The sequence below is a fragment of the Stegostoma tigrinum genome, chromosome 2, assembly GCF_030684315.1.
Source record: "Stegostoma tigrinum isolate sSteTig4 chromosome 2, sSteTig4.hap1, whole genome shotgun sequence".
NCBI lineage: Eukaryota > Metazoa > Chordata > Chondrichthyes > Orectolobiformes > Stegostomatidae > Stegostoma > Stegostoma tigrinum.
Window position 1 is genome coordinate 85,538,296 of NC_081355.1, and position 19,258 is coordinate 85,557,553.

The window sequence follows — 19,258 nt, forward strand, 5'->3', positions numbered from 1 at the left end:
GTGATACCTATTTCTGACTGTTTGAGACTCGACTAATGCTTCATAGAATAAGTGGAGGTTAATGACACTGAGTCAGAGTTTCCATATTAGCATAACTCTGTAATTTTCATCCATAAATTTAGGGCACTGGGAGAATGTTAAACGGGTAACAAAGTAAATTATCAATACCTGTTATTTGAATTGACAGCGAAATTAACCTAAACTATGTTGCAAGTCTTATCAGTGGATTTTTTTAGACACAGACGAATGCTTTAGAATAAGTTTACAGCATTTTTTTTACAAATAATTTTTAAAATTTCATTTATTATTTTCCACTCCTGGAATTAATTCTTTCTTGCCACTCTTATTTTTCTGTTTTAGACTCTGGGAAATACTTTTCTAGAATGCGTGTAAGGTGCTGCATGGGAGAGACTTTGACCAGCTTTAAGTGCAACTTTAAACAACTATAAATAAAGTTATTATTGTTAGCTTTAACACCTGGGACCGAGACGGCATTCTGATATGATGAAACTTCGCTTTATAACATGACACCCTGAAGGATTTGTAATTATCTTGCCTCTAAGTCAGAAATTTCGGTTGGCCTATTTGAATGTTAAATACCTCTTGTCTCCAGAAGCTGCACCTTTAGTAGCGAGTCCTAACTCAAACGGCCCTAAATTAGACATGGACGAGACTCAGGGTAAAAGTCCGTCAACCCACACTGTGTTAGATTGGGTCAGTTTGATATCAGGTCTAAGACCGGACTAGAGAACTGATTAAGACAGCCACATTTTAAAGTAAGTCAGAAATCACATAACACCAGGATACAGTCCAACAGGTTTATTTGAAAACACTAGCTTTCAAAGCGTTTGCTCCTTCATCAGGTATAGTCTACATCAGGCTATAGCCAATGAAGGAGCAAGGCTCCAAAAGCTTGTATTTTCAAACAAACCTGTTGGACTATAACGTGGTGGCCTGTGATTTTTGACCTTGTCCAAACAAGTCCTACACCGGCATCTCCACATCACATTTGAAGTGCTTTCTATACTAAAGTTTAACTCTTTTATTTCTACTCCTGCTCCCATGTTCTGATCAACACCACTTCTGCTATTTTTGACTCTACAGTTAGAATTGAAAATTATAATGATTTCATGTGATTTTCCTTGTGTGTATTTTTTGCCTCCAACTAAAAGAATGTGGCAGATAATTACAGTGCTCTCACCAACAATCTGAGGAAATGGGTGGAATACTTGTTATACTTCCCCTCCTCAGATATATTTTAGTTTCACTGCCCAGAGCAATCTGCTTGTGTTAGTAACCTACTGGCTTTGCTGTTTCTGTGGAACTGAGACAGCAACGTCAGCGGGAAGCAGATGAGCAGTTACACTGAAATCCAAGAAAATTGATGATGAGTTGCAATCTTCAAACTAGTTTTGTGAAGACTAGATCTTGCTTTCTGCCTCTGCACTGAACTGCATTGAATAATCTGATGTTACTGTAATCACACAAGATACCAATTAAACTCACTGCAGAATGCTATCATTTAAAGTAGTGTTATACTTTCAAGAGCAAGTGATATAAGAGAAAACATCATTCATTCTCACTTTCAATTTCTGTATCCAATTTAGCATTGGATTGTAAATTACTGTCAGTCCTTAAACTATTAATTTCACAATCCATCAATCTGATTAGTCAAATTTCTTGGTTCACTAGGGTTTCAAATACAGCGGATCTTCCAGTTTCGGAATGCCCTCTTACTTTAGAAACAGTTTTTTTTAAAACAGTATGACTTGGTTTAAAACAGTATTGGTGATTGCTTGTTTGGATTCTGTGATTTCATACTTCACGAATTTAGAGAAAAAACTGGCTGCTTATTTATGATTTATGCCATATGGTAAGTTACAAGAATTTATTGCTTATTTAACATTCTCTTTGCAGTAATTGTTTTCCACACTGCATGCCTTAAGACTTAAGTCAGAATGTGTGCTGGTATCAAAGATTGCATCAGTGCTCAGTATCAAATTGTAGTTGACTCTCACTTATTTATAGATATCAGTAGATATAGTTAGCGTTGATTTAAGATTAAAATATCTAACGTTTTTTGTTTGCATTTAAAGAAAGCCAGGCACAACATGCCTAATACAACAGGAATACAAATTTTGAGGTGATGGCATTTTAAAAAAATAAGTTAGATTATTAAAATTTGTCTTAAACTATATGGAATAAAGAATCACTTAAAGTGCACAAGACAAACTTGAGATGCCCTGTTACTTAAAAGTGGACTTTTAGCTTACATGGCTTCAAGACACACCAAAATACTCCCTAACCATTAGTTACCTTGATCATAATCATGAATAAGATTGCAACTGTATATTCTGCTAAAGTGAAACTTATTCATAGATCTTATAATCCCTACAGTGTGGAAACAGGCCCTTCAGCCCAACAAGTCTACACTGACCCTTGGAGCATCCCATGACCCTACACACTCCACAACCCACCTAATCTACACATCCCTGAACTCTACAGGCAACTTAGTGTGGCCAATCCACCTAGCCTGCACATCTTTGGACCGTGGGGGGAAACCGGAGCACCCAGAGGAAACCCATGCAGACACTGGGAGAATGTGCAAAATCCACACACGGTTGCCTGAGGATGGAATCAAACCCAGGTCCCTGGCGCTCTGAGGAATAGTGCTAACCATTGAGCCACAGTGCTGCCCCTGAGATGGCCACACAAGCTTTCGGTCCGAACACAAAGCATTAAACTAGTGGCTAGAATCCTATAGACTTGGTTAGTATGGGGATTGAACCCATGACCTTGCTGTTATTGTGGGATAAGTATTCACCAGGAGACTGAACATGATCATAGCCTTTCTTCAAATGGATACTTTGGTAGTTAGGTGAAAGGGCAGACATGTACTTTGGTGAGCCTGTTTGACACCCTGTTCTATATAACCAAATTTCATATAGTTGTCATATTCCCTGCAGTGCCTAACCAGACCCAAAAAAACCCATCAGTTTCTAATTCATCAAAATGTTTTACCACCATCACCTGTAAACACCAAAATTATCTTCTAAGTCATCTTAGTGTGTAAAACTCAGCACTCTTAACGTAGTTAAGTCTTTCTTAACTTCCAAAATTGTACTCAGCACAGCATAAGTGGACTGGCAGATGTGTTGTACAATATCAAAATGCCCTGTTACTCTTGCTTTCCCTTGAAGTCTAGAGTTCTTTTTTGTGGAGATAGGTTGATTGGTTAGCCAGCAATTGAGAGACTGTAGAAGGTATTTTTTTAAAGAAAGAGTAATAGAAACTTTCAAGTGTGGGAAGAGACTTTTCTGAAAAGTGACTTCTGCTTCATGGTTTTGATGAAAAAAGCTTTCTGACTACTTTCTTACAGCTTGGTAGATGGGTTCTACAAGTTCAGAGGCTTTTGTTTTGTAGCTTACAGTTAGTGACATTGATTATTATCAGTAGTTGTTGTATGAGGCAGTGCTGACCCTCTAAATGATCTGATTTTTCAAACTCAGGAATTCATAAAGGCACCAAAAACAGAACTTGCTGGAAAAGCTCAGCAGGTCTTCAGCATCTGTGGACAGAAATGAGAGTTAATATTTAGGTTGGGTGATCCTTGTTCCTTTGGGTAGTTGGGTTGAACTGAGGGTGGGGGGGGGGGGTGAAGGGGGGTGGTCATGCGACCAAATTTTCAGTTCTGAGAATTGAATGGTTATTTATTGTCACTTGTACTTTTTACAAAAAATATACAGTGAAAAGTATTTAAATCACCATACCATGGTACATGTCTTAAATAAGGCAACTGAGGTAGTATGGGCTGAGGTTAGAAACAGGAAAGGAGAGGTCACCCTGTTGGGAGTTTTCTACAGGCCTCCAAATAGTTCCAGAGATGTAGAGGAAAGGATAGCAAAGATGATTCTCGATAGGAGTGAGAGAGATAGGGTAGTTGTCATGGGGGACTTCAACTTTCCAAATATTGACTGGGAACACTATAGTTCGAGTACTATAGATGGATCAGTTTTTGTCCAGTGTGTGCAGGAGGCCTTCCTGACACAGTATATAGACAGGCCAACAAGGGGCGAAGCCACACTAGATTTGGTACTGAATAATGAGCCCTGCCAGGTGTTAGATTTGGAAGTAGGTGAGCACTTTGGTGATAGCGATCACAATTCTGTTATATTTACTTTAGTGATAGAAAGGGATAGGTGTATACCACTGGGCAAGAGTTATAGCTGGGGGAAATGCAATTACGATGAGATTAGGCAAGATTTAGGGAGCATAGGATGGGGAAGGAAACTGCAGGGGATGGGCACATCAGAAATGTGGAGCTTATTCAAGGAAAAGCATCTGTGTGTCCTGGATAAGTATGGACCTGTTAGGCAGGGAGGAAGCTGTAGAGCGCGGGAGCTGTGGTTTACGAAGGAAGTGGAATCTCTGGTCAAGAGAAAGAAGAAAGCTTATGTTAGGATGAGATGTGAAGGCTCAATTAGGGCGCTTGAGGGTTACAAGGTAGTCAGGAAAGACCTAAAGAGAGAGCTCAGAAGACCCAGGAGGAGACATGAGAAGTTGTTGGCGGATAGGATCAGGGTAAACCTGAAGGCTTTCTATAGGTATTTAAGGGATAAAAGAATGCCGAGAGTAAGATTAGGGCCAATCAGGGATAGTAGTGGGAAGTTGTGTGTGGAGTCAGAGGAGATAGGGGAAGCACTAAATGAAAATTTTTCGACAGTATTCACTCTAGAAAACGACAGTGTTGTCGAGGAGAATACTGAGATACAGGCTACTAAACTAGGTGGGATTGAGGCTCACAAGGAAGAGGTATTCAGAATCCTACAGAGTGTAAATATAGATAAGTCCCTTGGGCCGGATGGGATTTAACCTAGGATCCTCTGGGAAGCTAGGGAGGAGATTGCCGAGCCTTTGGCATTGATCTTTAACTCATCATTGTCTACAGGAATAGTGCCAGAAGACTGGTGGATAGCAAGTGTGGTTCTCCTGTTCAAGAAGGGGAGTAGAGACAACCCTGGTAATTATAGACCAGTGAGCCTTACCTCAGTTGTTGGTAAAGGTTATAAGAGATAGGATTTATAATCATCTAGAAAAGAATAATTTGATTAGGGATAGTCAGCACGGTTTTGTGAAGGGTAGGTCGTGCCTCACAAACCTTACAGAGTTCTTTGAGAAGGTGACCAAATAGGTAGATGAGAGTAAACCGTTGATGTGGTGTATAGATTTCAGTAAGGCGTTCGATAAGGTTCCCCACAGTAGGCTATTGTACAAAATGCGGAGGAATGGGATTGTGGGAGGTATAGCAGTTTGGATCAGAAATTGGCTTGCTGAAAGAAGACAGAGGGTAGTAGTTGATGGGAAATGTTCATCCTGGAGAGCAGTTACTAGTGGTGTACCGCAAGGGTCGGTGTTGGGTCTACTGCTGTTCGTCATTTTTATAAATGACCTGGATGAGGGCGTAGAAAGATGGGTTAGTAAATTTGCAGACGACACTAAGGTCAGTGGAGTTGAGGATAGTGACGAAGGATGCTGTAGGTTGCAGAGAGACATAGATAAGCTGCAGAGCTGGGCTGAGAGCTGGCAAATGGAGTTTAATGAGGACAAGTGTGAGGTGATGCACTTTGGTAGGAGTAACCGGAATGCAAAGTACTGGGCTAATGGTAAGATTCTTGGTAGTGTAGATGAGCAGAGAGATCTTGGTGTCCATGTATACAGATCCTTGAAAGTTGCCACCCAGGTTGACAGGGCTGTTAAGAAGGCATACAGTGTTTTAGCCTTTATTAATAGAGGGATCGAGTTCCAGAACCAAGAGGTTATGCTGCAACTGTACAAAACTCTGGTGCGGCCGCACTTGGAGTATTGAGTACAGTTCTGGTCACCGCATTATTAGAAGGATGTAGAAGCTTTGGAAAGGGTGCAGAGGAGATTTACTAGGATGTTGCCTAGTTTGGAGGGAAGGTCTTACAAGGAAAGGCTGAGGGACCTGAGGCTGTTTTCGTTAGAGAGAAGGTTGAGAGGTGACTTAATTGAGATATAAGATAATCAGAGGGTTAGATAGGGTGTATAGGGAGAGCCTTTTTCCTAGGATGGTGACGGCGAGCACGAGGGGTATAGCTTTAAATTGAGGGGTGAAAGATATAGGACAGATGTCAGAGGTAGTTTCTTTACTCAGAGAGTGGTAAGGGTATGGAATGCTTTGTCTGCAACAGTAGTAGATTCGCCAACTTTAAGTACATTTAAGTCGTCACTGGACAAGGAATAGTGTAGGTTAGATGAGCTTCAGATTGGTATGGCAGGTCGGCACAACATCGAGGGCCGAAGGGCCTGTACTGTGCTGTTATGTTCTATGTTCTATGTTCTATGTTCTAAGGCATAAATAAGAAAACAATTCTTAAAAATCAAGACAAAGTCCATCTTAGTTCAATTCCCAGCTCTTAGGTTCAGGAAACGGCAGCACCGCTGCAAGACCACAATGTGGGGTTACTGGAAATAATGGGCTGGAAATGGCTACTAAAGCAGGCCACCCCCATGTTGGACCACTTGAATCCCTGGTTGCAAGACACCACAGAAACTAGCCCAAGGACCAATCTCATCGCCGATCTCGAAAGATGGCGCAAAAGCCATCCAAAGGATTCCTGGGCTGTCGGATGCTGGGCCAAAATCACCTTTATGGACGTTGCCAACATTAACTCTTGTAGCAATCAATGCCAGGTCCCTGTGCTCACTCCTTCACCAGGCAAGATTTGTTTGGCTTGGTAAATTGGCAGATGGAATTTATGGGTTTTTGGAGGAGTTGAGGCCATGATGGCATTTGAACAGGAGAATAATGATATGAATTCAATTCACTGTGGAATGGGAAACTGGTTGCATTTGACAAAGATGGGACTGAACAGGAATCAGTGATCATGTCCATCAGGAGAATTTTTAGTGAATCAGTTTATGGAGTAGTGTGTGGGAATGTGGTGAGTGAAACTTTGGAGCAATGGCGCGAGAGACAGCCAATGCATGGGTAAATTTTCAAATAGACTTCCCCATTGTTACAGTTACTTGAGAATCAGCTGTTTTTTTTTACTTTCGAAACTAACCAGAAGCCTAATGTGATTATTATCTCCCTAAGGTTTATGGTCAGGCCTGCTGGATTCATTTATATTGTGGAAAAATGTCGTTATCTTCCAGAAATATATTTTGACCATTTTCTGACATTACATGTCGAATTGAGAGTCTTTCGTGCTTAATTATTCCCTCCATAGGTAACACTTATCACAACTAATGTGCAAAATCCCGCTGAACTCTGCCAAGGCCACTCAAAACATTTTGTTTGGAAAAATAGCTGATTTCTGAAGACTTGACTTGTATTGCATAGATTTTTGACTGTGTTTGATAGTTTGCTTCTGATTACTGCACATTAGGTATTTTAATAATGGAGCTTTACTTTTCAATAGCTGTAGTACCAGAAAGGGTGACATTTTTTAAAAGAATCATGAATAGAAAAATTATTCCACTGACTACCATGTTTTGTGATTATCGTAAACTATCATTCAGAATTTGTCTTCATTGTGTCCTAAAACTTTTGTCAGACAGATTTATTTGAACACACTCCATTTCACACTTTCATGTCAATAGCTACTTACAAATCCAACACCATTTATCCCTTTAGGACAGGCTTTCTATTTGTTTATATTAGCCAACCTTGTTTCTCCAACTAGTTTCTGAATGCACTAACCACATTTGTACTGAGATTTACATTGAAGTCACAACTTCCTTCAATTGAAGAGATAACATAATGTGAGCTGAAGGAACATAGGAGGCCAGGCAGCTGTGTTGCTCCAGCTCCACACTGTGTTATCACTGACTCTAGCATCTGCAATTCTTGCTATCTCTTCCTTAAATTGAACATTGGAAAGACCAAAGTCTTTTTATTCAGCTTTTATAATTGTTGTCATAGGCTCCATAATTCACTCAGCTATTTGATCAAACCAATTATAATACTGAGTGAGTGAGAGAGAGTATCAATGTCATGAGTGACTGATTATTCAGTTATTGGTGGAATAAATTCAAATTAAACAAATTCACTGTACTCACAACCCAAAATCTCCACACATGCATTATCACTCTGAAGTAGTGGTGATTCCAAGATGAACCCTGGCTGATTTTTCTCCTTCCCAGCTCCGGATTCTGAGATTGTGATAGAATTAGAGAAAATTCAAGTAGGAGTAGATCATTTGGCCTTTCAAGCCTAATCCATCATTCAGCATGACCTGGACAGTTCATCTTACTCAGTATCTATTCTTGTTTTCTTTCCATCCCTTTTTTTTAATCCCTTTAACCTTAACATTTATTTCTAGCCCCTTCTTGAAAACATTCAATGCTTTAACATGAAAGGCTTTCGGTGGCAGAAACTTCCACAGGCTCACAACTGTTTTGGGTGAAGGAATCTCTCCTTGTTTCAATCCTAAATGCCCTACCCACATAATTCAAACTGTGACTCCAGCTCTGGACCCTCCAGTCATCAGGAGTAACCTTAATGCATTTACCTTGTTTTATTCCTGTTAGAATTTTAGAAGTTTTGGTGAGATGCACAGCACGGTGGCTCAGTGGTTAACAACCTGCCTCACAGCACCAGGCACCCAAGTTTAATTCCACATTTAGATGACTGTGAGGAGTTTTCACATTCTCCCCGTGACTGCAAGTGTTTCCTCCACAATCCAAAGATGTGCAGGTTAGGTGAATGGACCATGCTACATTGCCCGTGGTGTGCAGGCTAAGTGGGTTAGCCATGGGAAATGGAGAGTTACAGGGATAAGGTAGGTGGCTGGCTCCAGGTGGGATGTTGTTCTGAGGGTTGATGTGGGCCCATTGGGCCAAATGGCCTGTTTCCACAATGTGGGGTTCTATAAGATCCCTTTTCCTTATTTTCCAAACCACAGTGAATATAATCTTAACCAATTCAGTTGATATGTCAGTTCAGCAGTTTGAGGAACCAGTCTGGTGAACCATTGTTATACTCCCTTCAAAGCCAGAACGTCCTTCCTCAGATAGAGACCAAAACTGCATGCAATGCTCCAGGTGTGGTCTCACCAAGGGCCTGTACAATTGCAGCAAGAAGCCCTGATCCTGCATTCTAATCCTCTTGCTATGAAGACCAACATACCATTTAACTTCTTTACTGCTTGCTGCATCTGCATGCTTACTTCAGTGACTGGTGTACAAGAATACCCAGGTATCATTGCATCTTTCCTTTTCCCATGTATCGCCATCCAGAAAATAATATGCCTGCCACCAAAGTGAATAAACTCACATTTATCCACATTATAATGCATCTGCCATGCATTTATGCACTCACTGAACTTGTCCAGGTCACACCTGAAGAGTCTGTTATAATAACAAGATGTAGAACTGGGTGAACACAGCAGGCCAAGCAGCATCAGAGGAACAGGAAAGCTGATGTTTCCGGCCTAGACCCTCCTTCAGAAATGGGGGAAGGGAAGGGGGTTCTGAAATAAATAGTGAGAGAGGGGGAGGTGGATAGAAGATGGATAGAGGAGAAGATAGGTGGAGAGGAGACAGACAGCTCAAAGAAGTGGGGATGGAACCAGTAAAGGTGAGTGTAGGTGGGGAGTAGATAGTAGAGTCTCTTCATCTTCCTCACAGCTCAATCTCCTACCTAGCTTGGTGATGTTGCATTTAGTTTGCTTGTCTATGTAAATGGTTGAGGCCCAAGCACCGGTTACTGCGATTCCTGCTGATTTCTGGCTGCCAATCAGAAAACGATCCATTTATTCCTGGTCTTTGTTTTCTGATTGCCAAACAGGTTTCTAACCCTATCAGCACATTGCTTTAGTTTTCCATGCTAATCTCATGACGGACATTATCAAAAACCTTCTGAGAAGCCAAATAAACCACGTTCACTGGTGCCCCCTTACCAACTTGACTAGTTACATCCTTGCAAAACTCCAGTGGATTTATTAAGCATGCTTTCCCTTCCGTAAATCCAGGCTGACTCTGTCTGATCCTGCCATTTGTTTTTCAAGTCATCTGCTATTAAATTTTTTTGTAATGGACTCTAGCATTTTCCTCATTTCTGATGTCAGGCTAACCATTCAATAATTTCTTGTTTTCTCTCTACCTTCTTTTTTCAATTAATCGTACTACGTTTGATACCCTCAAATCTATTGGAACTCTTCTGAGCTGAGAACACTTTATATTGCAGTATTAAAGATCGACCACCTCCTCTCTGAATTTGATATTCTGCCTACGCTAATGTTTAGGATTTCCATTGTTTTATGTTTTTACGTACCAGGACTTATGTTTACTCAGCTATTGTGCAATTTTATAGATGTTACATGTGGTAATCTTCATGTTTCTAGACAACCGAGGTGTCTGCTCGCTGTTACCAGACCCAGGACCCTGTAAGGCCTTGATCCAACGCTTTTATTACAACAGATATACTCAGAATTGTGAGGAATTTGAATATGGTGGCTGCAGTGGTAATGCAAATAACTTTAAAACGTTGAAAGAATGCACACGGCACTGCCGAAGAATTAAAAGTAAGCTGTGTTCTTTATTTTTCTGTGCTCTGTGATGTGTACTTTTGCATGAAGGACATTTGCATTTAGGAAAATGAGAGTGTGACAAGAGGTGTGAGAGTTCTTGCTTATCAAAACTGTTCTTTAAAAAAAATATTTTGCATAGTTGATAACTGAAATGATGCTTGCAAACTACTCATTAGAAGGCGAAAGGGGGAAAAAACTGCTTTTATTCTTCTGCTGAATGAAGTTCTGTTAACATTTAAATATGTTCTTTATTCTTTACAAGAAAGTGGACTGAATTTCCAATCGAAAGTTAGTGTGAGGGAGAGTGAGTTTCACAGTGCTGAGTCTGCCATTGGCCAGTCTGCATTTTCTCAAACAATCTTCCACCTTTTTGCTGCCTCCATCATGCAACCAAGGTGTTGATTGTTTCTTGGGGAACTGTGTGGCGAGCAAAGTAGAACTACTCTCCACTGCTAAGACGTTATGGAGTATGTGCCTCCAACACTGTGCTGAAATCCCAACTACACAGCACTTCAGATGCCGCAATCCAGCAACTGGCCATCACACTGTGCTGTTCAACAGAGGAAAATGTTTGGGAGGATAGGCAGGCCACACCCTGACTACCAGCAGCTCCAGATCCCCATCCTGAAAGTAAAGTTGAGGGCAGTACTTTTATCCTGTTGATAGCCCAGGAAGGGCACACCACTAAACCCAGCCAACCTGGACAGAAATTTATAACTTGGGTCAGTTTTGTGTTCAAAATCAGATGCCCAGAAAGGTCAGTGTTCTTGTGCACTCAAGGTCCACTATCTTCAATGTGCTACCTCACCGTCACCTGGCCAGTGCTCAGTCTTTCTTCTGCTGCATGTGCATCTTGTCAGGGCTCATGGAGTACACCGTTCAGTAGTGAATGCACCATATCCATTCAACTGCTCTTACCACCTCAGCCAGTGATGGCTACATCCCGTGAGCAGAAGAAAAATAATCCTTCCAAGTATGGATCCGTCCGCACTTCCTGTCCTCTCCATGGGACTATTTCACCACATGAATCATCGCTAACTGCTGTTGCATATGTTTCCATTATAGCCAACCCCTCCCTTTTTCTTTCCAAAGTGCAAGGAAAAACTCTCCTATAAATGGACTAAATAGCCCAAGCCTGGTAGGATCCAGCTCCTCATTAGGGGAACACTTGGTGTCTGGAATTGCCCATGGACCTCTCTGTGCCTGTAATCCCAAAGTCAGCAGCCAAGGAAGCCCAAAATGAGTGAACCTTCAGGAAACTCTCTTCAAGTTACATCCCTGAATGTTCAGAAGCAGCAAAGAACACTGCCCTGTGGTTTTTGAGCAAACTAGACCAGCTCCGGAGCTGGTTTATCCACCACAGCTACAGAAATTAGGCCTGCAGTTGGGTATCGTGGAAGAGAGAAAAATAAGAAACCATACTGAGTGTATGAGTGGTACGTGGTTATAAATAACCCATTACTTTCTGTCAATTGTTTTATTCATTTGTGGAATGAGGGTGTCACCAGGCCAGAATTTATTCTTACCCCTAATTGTCCAGCAGACAGTTAATTCAGTCACATTGCCATAGACCAGACCAGGTAAGGAGGGCAATTTCTTTCTCTAAAAGGACATTGGTGAACCAAAAAGCTTTTTCCAACAATTGACAATGGATTCATGGTCATCGTTAGATTCTGAATTCCATATTTTTATTGAATTCAAATTCTACCATTCAAACCCAGTTCCTTGGACATTAGAGATAATGGGAACTGCAGATGCTGGAGACTCACCTTCCTGGACCTCTCAGTCTCCATCTCAGGCAACCAGCTTGTAACTGATGTCCATTTCAAGCCCACCGACTCCCACAGCTACCTAAAATACACCTCCTCCCACCCACCCTCCTGCAAAAATTCCATCCCCTATTCCCAATTCCTCCGCCTCCGCCGCATCTGCTCCCACGATAAGACATTCCACTCCCGCACATCCCAGATGTCCAAGTTCTTTAAGGACCGCAACTTTCCCCCCACGGTGATTGAGAACGCCCTTGACCGCGTCTCCCGCATTTCCCGCGACACATCCCTCACACCCCGCCCCCGCCACAACCGCCCCAAGAGGATCCCCCTCGTTCTCACACACCACTCCACCAACCTCCGGATACAACGCATTATCCTCCGACACTTCCGCCATTTACAATCCGACCCCACCACCCAAGACATTTTTCCATCCCCTCCCCTGTCTGCTTTCCGGAGAGACCACTCTCTCCGTGACTCCCTTGTTCGCTCCACACTGCCCTCCAACCCCACCACACCCGGCACCTTCCCCTGCAACCGCAGGAAATGCTACACTTGTCCCCACACCTCCTCCCTCACCCCCATCCCAGGCCCCAAGATGACATTCCACATTAAGCAGAGGTTCACCTGCACATCTGCCAATGTGGTATACTGCATCCACTGTACCCGGTGCGGCTTCCTCTACATTGGGGAAACCAAGCAGAGGCTTGGGGACCGCTTTGCAGAACACCTCCGCTCAGTTCGCAACAAACAACTGCACCTCCCAGTCGCAAACCATTTCCACTCCCCCTCCCATTCTCTTGATGACATGTCCATCATGGGCCTCCTGCACTGCCACAATGATGCCACCCGAAGGTTGCAGGAACAGCAACTCATATTCCGCCTGGGAACCCTGCAGCCATATGGTATCAATGTGGACTTCACCAGTTTCAAAATCTCCCCTTCCCCTACTGCATCCCTAAACCAGCCCAGTTCATCCCCTCCCCCCACTGCACCACACAACCAGCCCAGCTCTTCCCCTCCACCCACTGCATCCCAAAACCAGTCCAACCTGTCTCTGCCTCCCTAACCGGCTCTTCCTCTCACCCATCCCTTCCTCCCACCCCAAGCCGCACCCCCAGCTACCTACTAACCTCATCCCACCTCCTTGACCTGTCCGTCTTCCCTGGACTGACCTATCCCCTCCCTACCTCCCCACCTACACCCTCTCCACCTATCTTCTTTACTCTCCATCTTCGGTCCGCCTCCCCCTCTCTCCCTATTTATTCCAGTTCCCTCCCCCCATCCCCCTCTCTGATGAAGGGTCTAGGCCCGAAATGTCAGCTTTTGTGCTCCTGAGATGCTGCTTGGCCTGCTATTTCCTTGGACATTACATTGGTCTCTGGATCAACAGTCCAATGATGATACCACTAGGCCGTCTCCTCCCGTAAATGTATTTTGATTTGCATTGCTGAATAAGTAGCAGTCACTTTTCTGCTGTGTGATTTTGGTTAAGTTGCACCCACATGACTGATGGACTTCACTTCAGTTGGAGTCCTTGAACCATCAATTTGCTGCACTTTGTGTTTACTTCATCATTACCCACATTTGATGTGCAGGGAATATGTTGGGACCTGGCTCGCACACATCATTTCACACTTATGTGCACCTTTTTGAATGAGAGTACAGAATTTGATGGTTCAACGTGACCCTGCAGGGGTAGGTTAATTTTAACATTAAACTTTTCAAGGGATGACACTGCCTTTCAAGGTTGGGAGATGGGAACTGCTCATGTACACGTCCACTTTATCTCAGTATAATGATCTGTCAAGCAAAGGTGTGAAATGTGCTATGTCTCACAGGTTCAATATAATCCCAAAGGATGCTGAAGCATTGCAGAGCAATCTAACTATTTATGCACACTCAGAAATATTGTACATTTACTAATGACATTGACATAGAAAACAAAACACATGACTGGCATTTCACTAACACTCTTGACAAAACTTCAGTTATTTAAATGAAGAATCAATATTTATTCAATGGATCAGCAGATAACTGACAAACAACACTAGGTAGTCAAGATATTTCTTGCTTTGGGCACTGAAAGGCCAAACAAGCTAAAATGCTTCAGCTTTCCTGACAATGATTATAAAGGGCCTGACACGATTTTTTTTCAGATCTAAGAACAATTTAAAGTTTGAGTCTACTTCAGGATACACAGACTTGAATTCCTGTCATACTGCCAATAATCAGGTAATGACATCAACCAATTTGGAGATGTATGGGATTTGATTTCACCTGAGCCAATTTAACTGATGGGATTACAGATCTGGTCATTGCTTCTTCACCTCAAATCCTTCTGCAAAGTACTCCTGGACAATCCTAAGGAATATATCATTGCTGGTCCACTGGGGGGGAAACACGAGTTTGAAACAATTGGAGCAGGCCAACAGCATCTGCAGTGCTTGACTTTGGATGACCTATTGCGCTATCAGCAGGTTCAGTGGAACATGCAAGGTATCCAAGTCTTATAAGAGGCATGGCTTTTCTCACCTCCTGAGACAGTGTCCAGTATTTTGTGATACATGTTCCATAACTTGACATTAGGCTGAAATGTGTAACAAATCCAATCTGCCAGAGAAACCCAAAGTGCAACACGCTACCCCACAATAACAGGTGAAGAAAAGCCAATGAAGAAACAAAGTTCCATTTATGATACAAATATGTCAACAAAGTCAAAGTGGAAACAGCAGCAACACCGCTTTATAGATCCCAGGCAAACAACACCTATAGTAAACTTAATATATCACATGGAAATTGCCAGAAAAGCAGAAGTCTTTACCTCTATCCCAGTGACCTATCTACAAAGAAAGGAAGAATATACATTGCAAGCCCAATTCAACACTGCTGGCAGAGCAAATTTCATTTCTTTCTGCATAAAATGTATAAATGAACTAGCATAGTGTTGTACAGTCTGCGCAAAATAAGCCAACGGTTTACAATTGTCCCTAAATCCCATACTTCAGCATTATCTGTTTTAAATAGTATGAGTCCTTGGAATGGACACCTGAAATCTTTGAAAAAATTGAAACAGATGGAACAGCTATCATCAGTCTACCATCATGTACAGACTTCCATTTGCTGAGAATTCATTTGTGACAAGCCTGTCAATTTTACCAGCAAAGATTCCAGACTGCAGTACCAATCTTGTATGTTTTGATGACAACCGAGCTTTTGCAGATTCAGCTCCTTCAGAAAAGGACCAACAGCAATGGCTCAAAGATTACCATTGTGAGATGTCCTAAATATATCCAAGAGGTCCCTGAGTAAATATATTTGTTATGCTCACTAAGACTAATTTGGCCTCTCAAAGAATGTGATCTTCAAGTCATAATTCTGCGAGCTCCATGTCAAAGCGTGTGATTGATGCAGTCTCACATGAGCACAGAATAAACACCAAGAGATTGGCCTGGCATTAACAAGAACGCTGAACAATTGATCTGGTTACGCGAAACATGTCAGTCCATTAATCTCAATAATTGAGAGAATATGCCCTTCTACATGAGATCAGTGAGCCTGGCTGGTGACTGACTGTTTCACCTATTGCCTTCTGTGTGATAAAATAAAAGATTTGTGTAGGACTAATGCAGCAATTGATGACTGACTGTCATATTCAATGTGTTTGGTGCGATTCAACAAATTGAGTCCAACAATGGTCCTCAGTACACTCAAGTGCCCTTCCAATATGTAAAGTAAATAGCTGTTCAACACTTTACCTTCTTCTCCTCATAATCCTCTACCAAACTGTCTCATTGAATGTGTTGTTTATACCAAGGTTTTCAAATGGCTGTGATTTGGCCTCATCAACAACTGTCAAGTTGGGATTCCGATTCACACAGCTATACCCTTTCATACTGTCACCACCCAAACAACTGTGTGACACATTCTTGGAAAGAAGGGAGAAAATGGTACAAGTGCATCATCATTGTGTATGCAAATAATAATTCTAACTTGAACTAAGACAAAGCGTTCAAGTTTGAGACATGAAAAATGTTTCTGGAAGGATTCTACGTCATTGTGTTTAGTCCAGATCATATGATGTAATAGGCAATGGTCCACTATCCCTTAAAATGGCCACCCAAGTGGACAGGGTTGTTAAGAAAGCATATGGTGTTTTGGCTTTCATTAACAGGGGGATTGAGTTTAAGAGTCGTGAGATCTTGTTGCAGCTCTATAAAACTTTGGGTAGACCGCACTTGGAATACTGCGTCCAGTTCTGGGCGCCCTATTATAGGAAAGATGTGGATGCTTTGGAGAGGGTTCAGAGGAGGTTTACCAGGATGCTGCCTGGACTGGAGGGCTTATCTTATGAAGAGAGGTTGACTGAGCTCGGTCTCTTTTCATTGGAGAAAAGGAGGAGGAGAGGGGACCTAATTGAGGTATACAAGATAATGAGAGGCATAGATAGAGTTGATAGCCAGAGACTATTTCCCAGGGCAGAAATGGCTAGCACGAGGGGTCATAGTTTTAAGCTGGTTGGTGGAAAGTATAGAGGGGATGTCAGAGGCAGGTTCTTTACGCAGAGAGTTGTGAGAGCATGGAATGCGTTGCCAGCAGCAGTTATGGAAGCAAGGTCATTGGGGTCATTTAAGAGACTGCTGGACATGTATATGGTCACAGAAATTTGAGGGTGCATACATGAGGATCAATGATCGGCACAACATTGTGGGCTGAAGGGCCTGTTCTGTGCTGTACTGTTCTATGTTCTATGTTCTATATCTGAACTACATATCATCAACCATCTATCATGCCAGATAACAAGCATAAATCAATGATTAATGGTATATATCCTTTTACAATGATAGCACACCACAAACTGAAGCTACAGCACCCAGTTGTGATGACTGTATAAGCATTAGATCAGGTCATTTTGTCTGTCTGCCATACATGCTTTTGGAAAAGGATTGTGTTCTTTAAAGCAATGGGAGTGTTGTGTTGTGGCATAGATTCCAAATCTGTTATCTGGCATGATAATTGGTTTATGATGGGTAGTTCAGATATATCTTTTTGCGGGAGTGGATCATTGCCTATTATGTTATATAATCTGGATAGACATGTACCTTTTTAAGACAATTGCCTATATCGCAGTACGTGACACTTCAACATCACTCCATTACTGAGTTATGGAGTCAGTGTTATGTGCATGTAACATGCAGTGACATTGGTACTTACAGAACCTAGACTGTAAGTCTGTGACATTGTAGCCTTATATTAAAAAAATCTTTAAGATATCTAACTTCACAGAGCCCAAAATCTATGACATATATTACATGGACTAACATGTAGTAAAGCATAAACCTGATAGAGCATGATAGATTTCCTGGTTTTCCATGTGTGATTAAAATTTTCACTTGGTTTCTATGTATTTACTAACTGGACTGCAGAGGAGTTCAAGCCAGTCCTTTTAACAAAATTTAATGTGAAAGATGGTTTTCTATTTTAGAAAACCAGGCGCTTTGTTAAGCTCCATTGAGAGGCACAGTGAGCCAGATTGTTTTGTTACAAAGAAGCCAAACACTTACATAGAAATTGATCAATTCAAAAATGCCATTTAACTTTGAGAAACTTATGAAACTTGCATGAATTTCCTTGTGGTGTTCCATGATATTTGTCCCTGTGTTTTGTGGATTGAAAGCTCCTCTGTCAGCCTGTTATGTACTATTGTGAATAATCCATTTCAATAACAGGGTACTCAAGGGGAGTCAAACATGAGCTGGAATGGTCAGTGATCAAGGTGGGGATTGTGCAGTTTAGCCTTCTTCTTACTATTCTTCACAGTATTCAGTTGATAATACAAGAAATATCTCCTGTAATAGTTCACTAAATCTTCAATCTCATTAAAATGAACCCAACATATTTATTTATCCAAAGAAGCTTTTGGCTATTTGAACAAAATGTCTCTTTTTTATGTGTTCTGTAACTAATTTTGTTTTGTAACACACTTGTATATAAGTTTAGGACATTTCCTTGTAAATTGTTCCTTCCCTGTTATTCCTTCATATCCTTCCCAGAACTGTTTTGGATTTTTTAAAAAATTATTGCAAAAAGACAATGGCAATCCTAACCGGGTTACTTTTAACTGCATTGTAAATTCAGTTGGCAGCAATATCCCCTGTGACTTGTGTAGCTGGAGAAACAATGAGAACACACTTGTTTTACAATATATTTAACCACAAATTCTTTTACCATCACAGAAGTTCCTAAAGCATGTAGGTTGGAGGCAGATTCAGGACCATGCCGCGCTTACCTTGAGAGATATTTCTACAACTTTACAACAGGACAATGTGAGGAATTTGTGTTTGGTGGTTGCCGTGGAAATGAAAATAATTTCAAGGATGTTTCATCTTGCCAGAATGAGTGCAAGCCAATATCTGGTAGTTATTTTAAAATATATTTTTAAATATATTTTTCTTCACTTTAAGTCACTTCAAATGAAACAATAATGTATACCACAGTAAGGCAGGTATTTTCAATGGTATAATTTCTTTACAGCTTTACCCTCCTTCTGTACCAAACCCAAAGATAAGGGAACTTGTGCAGCTGATATCCTACGGTTTTACTTCAACGATGAGAAAGGGATCTGTGAGACATTCGACTACTCTGGCTGTGGTGGAAATAACAATAACTTCATTTCTCTGAATGAGTGCCAAAAGATTTGTCAACCACGTAAGTCATCAGAGTTCTGATATTTAACAGAAGATATGTCCATGTTTGTAGAGCAGGGAGCTCTGGACAGGAAACCTGATGATCTGCTGATATTAACTACAACATTTCATTTTATTCCTGTACATTTTCATGACTGACTGACAGGTTTGTTTCTGGTTGTGCAGTAGGGCTGGTGGCCCATGGCTGTAGCCAAGGAGCAGAAAATAAGGAGCGAGGGTAGAAGAG

The 19,258-nt window shown here is 41.6% G+C and overlaps 1 protein-coding gene across 4 annotated transcripts in view; it reads left to right on the plus strand.

The window, feature by feature from the left end:
* Nucleotides 1-19,258, plus strand: part of tfpi2 (tissue factor pathway inhibitor 2) — a 94,389-nt gene that overhangs the window by 68,963 nt on the left and 6,168 nt on the right. For all 4 annotated transcript variants that reach the window (XM_059655184.1, XM_048558372.2, XM_059655181.1 and 1 more), the window contains exons 4-6: nt 10,371-10,550; nt 18,562-18,741; nt 18,860-19,033. In XM_059655184.1, coding sequence (XP_059511167.1) covers nt 10,371-10,550; nt 18,562-18,741; nt 18,860-19,033 — 534 coding nt within the window. The remainder of the gene's footprint in view (nt 1-10,370; nt 10,551-18,561; nt 18,742-18,859; nt 19,034-19,258) is intronic.